The sequence below is a fragment of the Hylobates moloch genome, unplaced genomic scaffold (genome assembly GCF_009828535.3).
Source record: "Hylobates moloch isolate HMO894 unplaced genomic scaffold, HMol_V3 SCAFFOLD_16, whole genome shotgun sequence".
Lineage (NCBI taxonomy): Eukaryota > Metazoa > Chordata > Mammalia > Primates > Hylobatidae > Hylobates > Hylobates moloch.
Window position 1 is genome coordinate 24,871,961 of NW_026652291.1, and position 12,896 is coordinate 24,884,856.

General features: G+C 36.1%; 1 protein-coding gene across 8 annotated transcripts in view; it reads left to right on the top strand.

Annotated features, from left to right (window-relative positions):
• Positions 1-12,896, top strand: part of CEP128 (centrosomal protein 128) — a 447,534-nt gene that overhangs the window by 405,624 nt on the left and 29,014 nt on the right. For all 8 annotated transcript variants that reach the window (XM_058429721.1, XM_058429723.1, XM_058429719.1 and 5 more), the window contains 2 exons: positions 7,476-7,553; positions 11,408-11,521. In XM_058429721.1, coding sequence (XP_058285704.1) covers positions 7,476-7,553; positions 11,408-11,521 — 192 coding nt within the window. The remainder of the gene's footprint in view (positions 1-7,475; positions 7,554-11,407; positions 11,522-12,896) is intronic.

The window sequence follows — 12,896 nt, forward strand, 5'->3', positions numbered from 1 at the left end:
AAGTTACTAGTTGATGGTACCTCAGAGATTCAGCTTTCAAAAAAAAAACCTGCTGTTTCAAAAGTACTTGACACTTTTCAGTTCACATTCACATTCACTCTCCTACTTGTGCCTATCACAAGTAAGTACTTGATAGTCACGAGTAAGAGAGTGAATGTGAATGGAGTATTCTGTGCGCGTAGAATAATAAAGACCATTAATATTGATCCCCATTTTGCAAATAAGATACAGAAGCTTAGAAGGGCAGGGCAAAGTCATTTGCCCAAAATCACAAAACACAAGTAAGTAACATTACTGGAACTATGAATATCCACAAGTTAGGGATGCTGATTTCCAATGCAGCATATATTCCACCTCTGTTCATCATTCAGCTGGTTACACGTGTTTGGGACCTGTGTATCTAGAAGCATAGTTTCTTTACCTGTCACCATAGCAAAAATTGCTAAACACAGTATCTTCCAGGAATCCTTGGCTTATACTGTTTGTTCATATTTTAACATGCAATCACTTAAAAAATTGTTTTTTTGCAAATGCTCTGAAATTTCTTTCCCTTGTGAGTACATTTTATGTTCGGTTTTAAGAAATGAAGTGATTACAATTAAGTAGATTGTAGATCTGAAGACCCTCCTTGTAAAACAGTCATAAGTACCTAGTTTATTGTTCAGCACACAGAGAACATTAAACTAGTCCTCATTTGTCTTTTTGTGTTATTTTTTCTTTATATAAGGGAGTGGCAAGAATGGTATTAAAGAAGACAATTTCAAGAATCCTTGGGGAAGGAGATGATTCTTTATTTCCTCTGTCTTCCCTTCTCCATCAAATCATTCTTGGTGTTTTCTTATTGAAAGGAAAAAAAAAAAACCCAAATCACTCATGTGGAGAAAATACATTTTTTGGAGAAAATATTAGCTTTTTAAGCTAATAGTAAGATAATGGGTTGACTGTAACATAATTCGGTTATATGTAGAAATAAGAAAGCAGTAATCTGAAATGGCAGATTCTGTATTTCATATAGTTCCTCTCTTAAAAAAAATACTTTGAATAAGAGTTGGAAAATACCTAGAAAGCCTTCTGTATCTCAGTTTTCAGTGAACATATGTTACCTGTTCTCAAATTTTATCATTGCTTTTTAAAGGAGATCTTCTACCACTTTTGACTACAATAGCATTATATGAAGACAAATAGAATTTGTTGTTGACAAAAACTCTCTTAGATGTTAGCCCAAATGTAGACACTGATGTCATAGTGCCATGTTAACTTAACAAGCATTTTTACTTGACAAGCCTTATGTACCCTCTTACCCCAGTACACATGTAAACACTTCTAAGTGGCCATCTGATTTTTTAGACCGCTCATAAAATACAATCTAGAAATAGAGGACTCCTCTGATATCCCAAGAAATACACACAACTTTGAACACTGGGGCTCATAAAGAATGTGCATCAACACCTTGACTTTGGTGGCCTATTCTCTGCTACTGTTTGGTTTGGTTCCAGTGAGTGTCTTATACAATTTGGAAAACAGGGCCCTATGAAGCCAATACAGCTGTGCTGGATCGAGTTACCACAAGTGAAAAGGCATACAGTCTATCCATTTTATGATCTCACCCTTCCTCTCCTAGAAACGTGTTTACTCAGGTCCTTTTACCACCTTTCAGCCATTTGTCAGGAAAGTTTTGCAGTGGATCTGTTTCCAAATGAAATAGAATTGCATTTTTGAACCCAAATAAACTGCTTCATAGCCTTATTTATTTAACATGTGTGCAGTGCCAAAAACTCACACATTTAGTTTTAAAATAAAAATGTAGATATCATCTCCTTTAATTTATTCATCATCTAAACGTCAAAACACATAGGATTTCAATAACACTATAAGAAAATGGTAGTTGTTATATGTTAATAAGAAAATAAATGTGCTTTTTTTTTTCAAAGAGCAGTGTAAATACTAAAATATATTTATGGTTAAATCTGTTCCTTAAGTTTTCTCTACAGGAGACAGGAATCTAAGAATTGCAATGCATTCCCCCCTTTTAATTCCTAATTGCTGCTACTTATGTTGTCATACTATATTACTCAGTTTCCCTGCAGTCAGAAATAAAGGAACTACTAAGGAAAAATGTACTGTGGAACAGTACAGACAGCTGAACTTCATAGGAGTTTGGTGTTTGTTGAAGATTTCGGAGTGGCAAAACTGACAGCTTACTCTTTGCCCTTGTCAACAGATAGCCAAACACATGTGTAGGTGCAAAGGCCACAGGGCCTGTTAGACAAGATTTCTGAATTTCACTATTGCTTCTACCACTTGATCTTGCCCTTAGTCTAGAGGAAATAAATAAAACATCAAACTTGTGCTTCTGGGTTTTTAATAAAGAGGTCAAGATTCAGTGGGTTTATTAGAACATGGTAAGTCTACCTTTGTCTGCATGCAGCCAACATTTATTTGAAACACCTCTTAGTGGCCAGGTATGCTTCACTAGTGTTAAATGTTATGAAAAAGAGAAAAGGCAGTGTTAGTATCATAAAACTCCTCTGACATTTAACATCCTTTAATCAACAGAAACAGTATCCAGACCCCGTGTGTATGTGTGTGTGTGTGTGTGTGCGTGTGTGTGTGTGCACACAAGTGTGTTTAGACACGTGGTCCTGAGTACAGACTCTTTAACATCAGTGAGATGACATTCTTTATGGTTTCATCTTAAAACTTTTCTTCCAGAAATAAGCCTAGCAAGGACACATCTTCAAAATCTAGCTGCTAAGAGTTGATAGCTAGAGGGAAGTTAGGAATTTACATAAAGTGCTCGCTATTTTAGCTTCTAGTTGCAATGTACTCCGTTTTAGCTGGCAATTTGCCATGAAAATATTTTCCTAATAAGAACCTTGCCTTTTCTGCATTCGGACTGCTTGGATTTGCATCCCAGCTTTGCCACCATCTGATTGCAAGGAGGTTATTTATACTCTCCGGTCCTCAATTGCCTTATCTGTATAATGATGATAACAATAATACGTACCTGTCTCTTATGGTGGTGTGAAGGATTATGAAGTATATTCAAACTTGAATTATGTGTTCATGGTTCAGTCTTTCATTTCGCTACTAAACAGGGTTAAGATTAACTGATCATCTGCTTTGACCCTACTTCTAGGCCCCTGTAAGTCCAGCTCTTCTAGCCTCTGAGATAAACCAAATATACACAATGTACTGGCCTTTTATGAAGTGGAATCGTAATTGTGAACTTTTCTTTGTTTTCTAATTTTAAACCCCTTTGTAAGCATCTGATTTATTTACTCTCGAAAACAATTAAAATTAAAGACAAGTTAAGCACGTGTCATATGCTGGTGACATTATTGAAATCAACTTTGCTCCCTTAATTTTTTAACAGTGGGGACTTGTCCATGCCCTTTAAGGCATGAGATAATTTAAGGTAGAAAAAAATTAACCAACTTAAAAAACAAAATGTTTCCCTGACTCTGCACAAAGTATTTCGCCCTGGGAATTAACATGACAGGTCCTCATGACATCTCTGAAATACAGCAAGTTTCTTATTTTAAACTATTCGTCTGCTAATGGATCTTGTCTCTCTGGCTATGAGCTTTGGGGTGAAAATAATTTTGAAATCTTTTTTTTTTTTTAAATTAAAAATTTAGTAAAAAAATTTTATTCTTCCATATAAATTGCGATATACTCTTATACATAACAAACATGGAAAGATCATAAGTATTCAGCTTAAGAATTTGAAAATTATATATACCTTTTTTTCTTTTTTTTTTTTTTATTGTACTTTAGGTTTTAGGGTACATGTGCACAATGTGCAGGTTTGTTACATATGTATCCATGTGCCATGTTGATTTCCTGCACCCATTAGCTCGTCATTTAGCATTAGGTATATCTCCTAATGCTGTCCCCGCCCCCCCCCACCCCCCACCCCACAACAGTACCCGGAATGTGATGTTCCCCTTCCTGTGTCCATGAGTTCTCATTGTTCAATTCCCACCTATGAGTGAGAACATGCGGTGTTTGGTTTTTTGTCCTTGCGATAGTTTACTGAGAATGATGTTTTCCAGTTTCATCCATGTCCTAAGTAATGTGACAAGATTCTAATCACAGAATCCCAATCTTAAATTAAAAAAAAAAAGTTGCAATGTTACTCATGTTCTCGAGTCTGTATGCCAAAGTGGCAGTTTTAAGTACACTCACACACATGCAGAAAGAGAGAGAAGAGCCAGAAAATACAATTTTCTCCCAAAAAATATCACTTAATCATGAAATTATGAGACCTGAGGTGCCTGTAGGATTGGACTTACTGCCTTCATTACTTCACATCTTGTTGTTGCAAAGTCCCTAGTTAGTTCAGCATTTGTGCATGCAATTCCCTTTAAGTACAAATAACTTTTTTCTTTGTATAATTATTACATCTTTTGTTCCCCTGGGTAAGCTAAATGCTCCTGAAGAACAGGAGGTATGCCATTTATGTTTGTGGATCTTCCTATGATATCCAAGATACATATCTGTTGTTAATTGACTAGAATATAAGGATGAAAAGAAAGGTATGTGTACCAGAAAGTGTTTCTGATATTGAGGAAGATATTTATAAGCAATGCATAAATTGAATATAAAATAAGCCACAAGTGAAATAAATAGTGAGAAAGTATAAAGATTGGTTAAGGGAGATATGGGGGCAGCGGGGGATGGCAAGGGAGGGGAGAATAAAAATAACTGCACTGACAAAAGAAGGAGTCAGGAGTTTTTCAAAATTCACTCACAAAAACGTAGCCATTTGAATATACATCCAAAAACATAATATAATTGTCAAAAATAGTATGTAAACACATGCGAGGAAAAGAATGGTTTCATGTAGTCACCTGGTTGATTGAAAATTTTAAGCAAAACTATTTACTTAACATGCTGCATTTTACAGTAAGGAAGAGATCATTTGCTTATTTTGAGCACAAAATGAGTTTTACATACTTACTTAACCTTGGTTCAGAAGATCACTTCCAAATGAGAAAAATTATGGGACAAAAAAAGGAAATAAAGTTTTAATACTACAGATATTATTGGAGTGTGTTTATGAAGAGGATTTTATGCAATGCATACAATTTTGATTTAAAATCATCAGGGCATTGCTTTGTATTTTATTGTTCAAGAGTCAATATATTTCCTGAGAAAATCTATAATTTTATTATTTAAATAATATAGCATATACGGTGGCTAAAACTGCAAGCTCCTAAGCCTACATGTTGTGGCTTATAGTAAGAAACACATCATTTTGGTGAATTTTTTCTACACGTGAAAAAATTAAATGAAGTCATTTAAAATGCATGGCAGTGTAAGTGAATACATGTGGCCTAAAGACTAACAATAATATAAATGTTAAGCAGAAGGAACAAAATACTAAATCCTTTAAACGGAACTTGAAAAAGAGAACTTTATGAACTTGAAGAAACAGCAAGTAGACTTCCTTTTCAGAATGGCAGAGTAAAGGTATTTCTGCCCTTCTCAAAAATCTCATTACAAAAATAAGGATATGAAGAAATAGAAAAACTGATTTACACTTGTCAAAACTAGAAGACATCTGTAACTCCACGTCACAGAACATTGAAAAGTAGTAAAATGACTTGGAACAGAAAAGGTGAAACTCAAGGATCTGCCAAGAGGATAGCCATGGAAAGCAATCAAATATCATTCACCCTGCAGAATTCTGGAAAGGCTTTTGCATTGGAGTAATTAGCACAGTTACTGTGGAAGGAGGGGGTGGATGGGTACATTGAAAGTGTCTGTAAGGAAGGGTTAGACCCTCAGACCTCTGTCTCCATACGTGCCTCTACCCCTGAACCCCGTGAAAGACATAAAGTATATGCTGTGGGGGAAACTGCATCAGTGAGGCTCTGGATTGGATATGCCAGGCAGAGAACAGCATCTCTCTGTTCAGGAAGGTAGGAGATTTCAAATAGGAAAGTTAACCGAGAAAATAATGAACTCCTCCCGAGAAAAAAATATACAAAAATTAGCTGGGTGTGGTAGTGTGTGCCTGTAGTCCCAGGTCCTCAGAGGCTGAGGTCGGAGGATCCCTTGAGCCCAGGACGTTGAGACTGCAGTGAGCCGTGAATGTGCCTTTGCACTCTAGCCTGGACAACAGAGCGAGACCCTGTCTCAGAAAAAAAAAAAAAAAAATCTTTACATACTCACAATTAAGAGACTCCCCATTCTACAAAATGAACCACTTGACTACTTATTTAGCTTACAATTTCATTATTTAATTCTCAGGGTAGGTATTATTTATGATAATTAATGCTATATGATGCATTGATAACTAACCCTGAAATCTTATGGCTTAACACAATAGAGGTTATTGTGTGACTCACATGAAATCCAATATAGTGGGCAGCTCTCATCTTAATCTTGTAGTTATGCCTTCTGGAGCATGTGGCCATCAGGGTCCTCATGGCAGGGGCTGGGATAGAAGGGAGAATGCTCAGGTTCAACTGTCTCATTCCAGAAGTGACACTCTCAGAGTCCATTGTTCAGAACCTCTCACAGGGGAGAAGTAGGGAAGCACATGGAATATTGAGGGGCCACTAACTTCCCTGCAACTTTGTGCAAATTTATGTCCAGGTTCTTGCAGGACACTTCACTTTCTTCCCATGCGTCAGCCATAGGGTTTATTGTTTATTTCATTGAACAATTAAAATCCATTTTAAATTTAAGAGCACCTGTTACCCGCCTAATATGTCTGGCATTGTGACAGAGCTGAGAATACAGAGATGCCTGTAATATATATGCAGTCTCTAGTCTCAAGATTATTTTACCATTTAACTTTTTATTTTATGTTTGCTTTGAAATAATTTTCAAATCATTCTCTCTTAATGTTCACAGGTGGGTGTAACAGTGATCAGCTAATTCAAGACTATGTAGCATGTTACTGACTTATGATCAACAGGATCTTGTGTCCCTGAAGCAAATGTTTAATTTCAGATATTTCTCCCAAACCTTGAGAACCACTCCTCTTTCCCTTTTAACTGAAATAATTGCTGAGAATTCTTTTCTTCTTTATAATGGCAACATTTGAGAATCTCTAATATGTTCCATAGATAAGTAACTGCAGATTCATCTATTTCTCAGTATTACCTCATGGTTTATTTCTGATGTTCACTGAAGCAGGTTTGTAAATTAATATTAATATGAAACAGTCTATAGAAAGTTTCATAGCATATCAGTTGAAAGCAATTATCCAGGAAGAATTTTTGTATCTGACTCAGTCTTGCAAATGCATCTCATATACTTTTTGAAAGGAAATAATTCTTCTGATTTCAAAAGATACATTTATCTTGAAAATACTATTATATATGTTCTTATTTGACTGTCTAAATCTACAGCTTGAAATGCTTCTTCCAGTGGTGCATCTGATTTTTAGTATGTGGATTCTGAGAGTATTAATCAATTTTTTATAATGTTTGGTTTCCTTATGTTTTCTATTTCAGAGTACCCGAGTGGCCTTGGACCATCTGGAGTCTGTGCCTGAGAAACTGAGCCTACTAGAAGATTTCAAAGACTTCAGAGTGAGAAAGAGTTGGCTTGTCTCTTTCAGTATTTTATCTGAGTGAGAACACTTGACATCTTCCTGATGTGCAAAGAAAAGTATAGGAAAGGAAGAAGGACCAAAAAACATTGGGAACTTTTAACATACCACCTTATCAGAGTTTATCGACATTTGTGAAGTTAGAATTGAAAACAATGCAACTTATGTATTAGCACAAGATAGGAAGATAGAGACTTTTACTGTACTACTAGAAGCTCAGTTGGGCCCCTAAAGCTTTAACAATAATTTAGAAAAGCCTAAGAATTAACGGGAGTTACACATTACACTGACAATAGATAACTTTTTTGGTTAGCAATTTTAATTTGTGAATTATTTGGGTACTGTTTATTTTAGAGATACAGTAGTTCCCAAGTTATCTTTATACTATGACATATGAACTCAAACCCATGTAAATTTCACATTTCATATTTCATGGCCATTTATTGATAGACCTCTAACCACAAAACATTTCTTTATCAAGCCAATTAGTTACATGTGTTAATTTACATTGTGTAATTTTTTTTAATTCCTCATAGAAGAGATATGCAAAACAAATATCTCTGCTGCCAGTCCTGACAGACAAGGTCTGGTCCTGAGAACATCATATTATAGCCTTAGGACTGCAGATGCAATGTAAAATTTTAATGATTTATAATTTATTGACCTCATATAGCTGAAGCTAACAATGGGAAGGATTTCTTTTTGGCAACCACGTAATCATATTTCACATTGACCTTAAAATATAACTTATGTTATATTTAGGTTCTGTTTAGATCTGACATATTATTTGAAGATACAGTGGATAGGAAAATGGCCAGATCATGCTATGTTGATTTATTGGAAGCAGTGATATAATGTGGTTCCCAAGGTCTACACTGTCTTAAAATTACCTTGCATTAAGCATCTTTTGGTAGTTCAGTAACTAACATTTTTGAGTGAGATCCAGTTTAGCTGATACATCTAGAAAGATAGACTATCCCAAATTGAACAAAACCAAGTGTTTCAAATATATTTTACTAAGTTTTGATTCTTTCTCATGATTTGATTATATGTTTGCAGTTTAAATATCTATCAAAGAATTATGAAACCAGTATCCAAAACAATGCAATTTCTGTTTACTCTTAAACAACCCAATGTGATAGGAGGCAATATGTTATGCCCATATTCTTTTCATTTTTTTCTCTGCAACTAACAGAAATTATCCAAGTAAATGAAGGGCAGAAAAGAGAAAATATGGGAAACAGGTGGCACTTGTCACTGAGAAATAGATACCTGTCTTATACCAGCATAAAAATATAAAATTTAACCACCAGTGACAGATCACTTTTTCCCCAGTTGTCTACAATGAACAGAATGTTCATAAGTACAATTTAAAAGTTGTATTCTCTACTATTACCAAAAGGCTCATTATTATTATTTTTAATCCTATGAGCTAGTGATCATCTACAAGTCTAGCTCATATACATACAGACTCACATATGAAGATGCCTCAATTGTGAAATTTTTTGGGAGAGTCTTTTTCAGAGTTCAGCATTGTATTTTCCAATATATTAAAATTGAAACGTTTAGCTTGAAAAGGGAAAGAGTTAATTAGCAAGTGTTATGCACAAACTGCATGATACTTAGCAGGTGCTAAGTACTTTATGGTACATGTTTCCTAATCTTCAGAGATACCCTATAGATGGGTGTTATTTTCGCCCATTTTATAGATGAGGACACTGAAGCTTGGAGCCCATAAACTAGCTGGAGGTGGGATCTAATTCTATGTAAAACAGCAGAGCCCATCTGCTTCGCCCTGCTGCTTTTAGCTTAAAATCCATTCTACATATACTCTAAAGCCCTCTATGTGATTAAAAAGAGCTGATTTTAATCAACTTAATAAAAATGACTAGACATAGCCTTAAATGAAAATACATAAAGCCTTGAGATTATTAGATGTGGATTATATTTATTCAAACCCTTTAAACTTTCTAAAAATCAGTGTGGTGTGAATAAGAATACAGAGACCTAAGTTCTGGTCCAAAGTCATGCACCAGACAAAAATCATTTAATGCCTCAGGAGATATGTCCACATTCATGTGATGAGGCACCTGAACAGTATTATCTCTGAGTTTCTATGTACGTATTTCTTGATGGTACCATAGCCTATGACTTTAAGTGTGAGTACGGACCTCATCTTATTTAGATAGGCCTGACTTTATTCTTGTTTAAATGTTTATTTTGAAAGAATTGTTGGCCGGGCGCAGTGGCTCATGCCTGTAATTTTAGCACTTTGGGAGGCTGAGGTGGGCGGACCACCTGAGGTCAGGAGTTCAAGACCAGCCTGACCAGCATGGCAAAACCCCGTCTCTACTAAAAACACAAAATTAGCCGGGCATGGTGGCACATGCCTGTAATCCCAGATACTCAGGAGGCTGGGGCAGGAGAATTGCTTGAACCAGGGCGGCGGAGGTTGCAGTGCACTGAGATCGCGCCATTGCACTCCAGCCTGGGTGACAGAGTGAGACTCCGTCTCAAAAAACAAAAAAAAACAAAAAGAATTGTTTCAGCTCTACAATTCCATATTTAAACATTACATTTTTGATTAGGTGGAAAGGGAATAGCATTGGGTTCCAAGTCCAATCTGCCACAAATTGTCCAGCCCTGGGCAAATCATTCTTAACTTCCCTGGGCTCTAGTTTTTTAGAGGTTTTTGTTTTGTTTTGTTTTTGTACTAAGCATGAGAACTTTGGAATTATAATACCCCTTCTAGCTTGAACATTCAGTAAGTTTAAGGTTTCTTGGGACTTTGAGGGACACTAAATCCCTATGTGTTTTTTTTTACATACCAAAATCAGTTGTCCTCATTGTTTTTCTAATTTCTCCCTAAATAATAATAGAAATGTCTGAATAATTGTCTAGTGACTGTTTGCTGTGTTCCTTCTTCCCCCAAGAAATGAAGAGAAAAAAAAAGAAAAAAGGCAGGCCCTGGAAATTTTTGTTTTCTTAATTTTTTTTATTACCTGAATCTTTTTATGTTTTTAAAGGCAAAGGAACTATCCTTCAGTTTAAAAATCTATGTGACATAATAGTTAAAAGGTGGGATGTTGTTTATGGATAAGTGAAGTAAAAGGGCTCTAGTTTTACAGGTAGCAATTTTTTAAAACAAGAATATGTTGATGCTAAGTACCAATCCATGTGATAGTACACAGCATCCAAATGTGGCATGTGTCATTAATGACATCTTTGGACAGTACATTGCTACCTGAACCTTGTTCTAAAGGGTGTCAGTCACTGTAGATGGGCGTAGGGACTAGTTGTTAAGAGAATTCAGGTAACCACTGTAGGATGCATTGTATTTTTATGGTTTTATCCACAGTGATAATTTTCTTCTTTTTTTTTTTTTTTTTTTTAAGACAGAGCCTTGTTCTTTCACCCACGCTGGAGTGCAGTAGTACAATCTCACTGCAACCTCTGCCTCCTGGGCTCAGGCGATCCTCATTCTCCCACCTCAGCCTCCTGAGTAGCTGGGACTACAGCCATGCACCACCACATCTGACTAGTGTTTGTATTTTTTTGTAGAGGTGAGGTTTCACCATGTTGCCCAGGCTGGTCTCGAACTCCTGGACTAGAGCTATCCTCCCACCTTGGCCTCCTAAAGTGCTGAGATTACAGGTTTGAGCCACTGCGTGTAGCCTTATTCTTTCTCTATGGTGGCCTGTGATTCTCCTATGTATCTCTAAATTTTTGTAATTATTTTCATTTTTATCTACATATAGACTCTTTCTTACTCTAATTTCAAGCACTGATTTTCTTTCACCTACCAGTTCAGACCCTTCGCTTTTTTTTTTCCAGGATTCCTGCAGTTCATCTGACAGAACTGATGGAAGATATTCTAAATACAGGGTTCGCAGAAATTCTCTTCAGCATCACCAAGATGACACCAAGTACAGAACCAAAAGTTTCAAAGTAATGTTCTTTATATACTTTTTTAGTTTTTAAGTAGTATCCATGTTTAAAGCTACAACCTCTTAAGCAGCCTCTGCAGTGTTTGTGTAAGGGCACTTGTGAAAGAAAATATTTTCCTTGATATATTAAATAGACTTCCAATTCTGTGGAAATAGAGAATAAAAATCCAGGGTTTGTGCCTATCACATTTTGTCTGGGAAGTAAGCCTTAAGTCTATGCCATCACTGCCTAATATGTTACTTGTTCATGGGAACTGGTGCTGCTTAAGAGCCAAGAAACCCCTGGTCACTTGGTTGGTCAAAATCTTAGTGTGCTGGTCACCTTCTTCTATGTATAAGTCTAGCAGCTCTCCACACTGAAGTCTGCAGTAGGTCAGATAATATATTGTATTTTGGAATTCTAGTCATTTTCTTCTAGAGGGGGTATGAACTCCATATGAATACTTCAGCTTTTGGTTTATTACCATGGAGCCAGCACAGGACACTGGGAAGACTTAACCATATTAACAAAAAGCATACATTCTCTAGAGCCTACCCAGTATCCATCTGGGATCTGGGTGATTTTAAATCCATTTGACCTTGGGCAGCTCTCAGTTTAGAGCAGAGTTTCTCAGAATGCCAAGGCATTCTTGGTATTTGGGGCCAGTTAATTCATTGTGGTAGAGGTAGTCTTATGCACTGCAGTATATTTAGTTGCATCCCTAAAATGTACGCACTAGATGCCAGTAACATCTCCCATCTCAAGTTGTAACATCGAAAAATGTCTCCTGACATTGTCAAATGTCCCTGGAGGACAAAGATGCCCCCTGTTGAGAATGCTGACCCAGAGAGAGTCCATCTATATTCAAATGTGCACTCCAAGTCAATTTAAAAAAAGCTGAAGGTTTTCTGGCTTTTTTATATTCTTACAAACTTGAATATGTATGAATATTCATTACACTGTATATATTCACTTATTACAGCAAAATATAATTATTTCTAAGAAGCGTCTTTCCTCCTCTGAATGTAATTGGATAGAATGCTCAGTGGATATAAAGACAGTGTTCATTTCCATAACTCCTTCTTAGCATGCTTAAAATGAGCATTATACTTCCTCCCTTCCAAATAAAAATTAACACAATTAGGACAGGTTATTGATACCCTTACTGTGAAGAAAGCATCCTGTGACTTTTTTCCGTTTTACCTTTGTTTTTAATAGATCTGTATATTCACTAAAGTAGTGACCTTGTCTCGTATGGCAATTTTTAAGTTCCCTAAATCATCTTCCAACATTCCCAGTCAGGTCCTACAAACTCAAGCATTTCTGCACCGTTTAAAGGAGTGCCACTAACCTATACAGAAATACAAAGTTTAGGCTACGAGAGCTAATGATTATT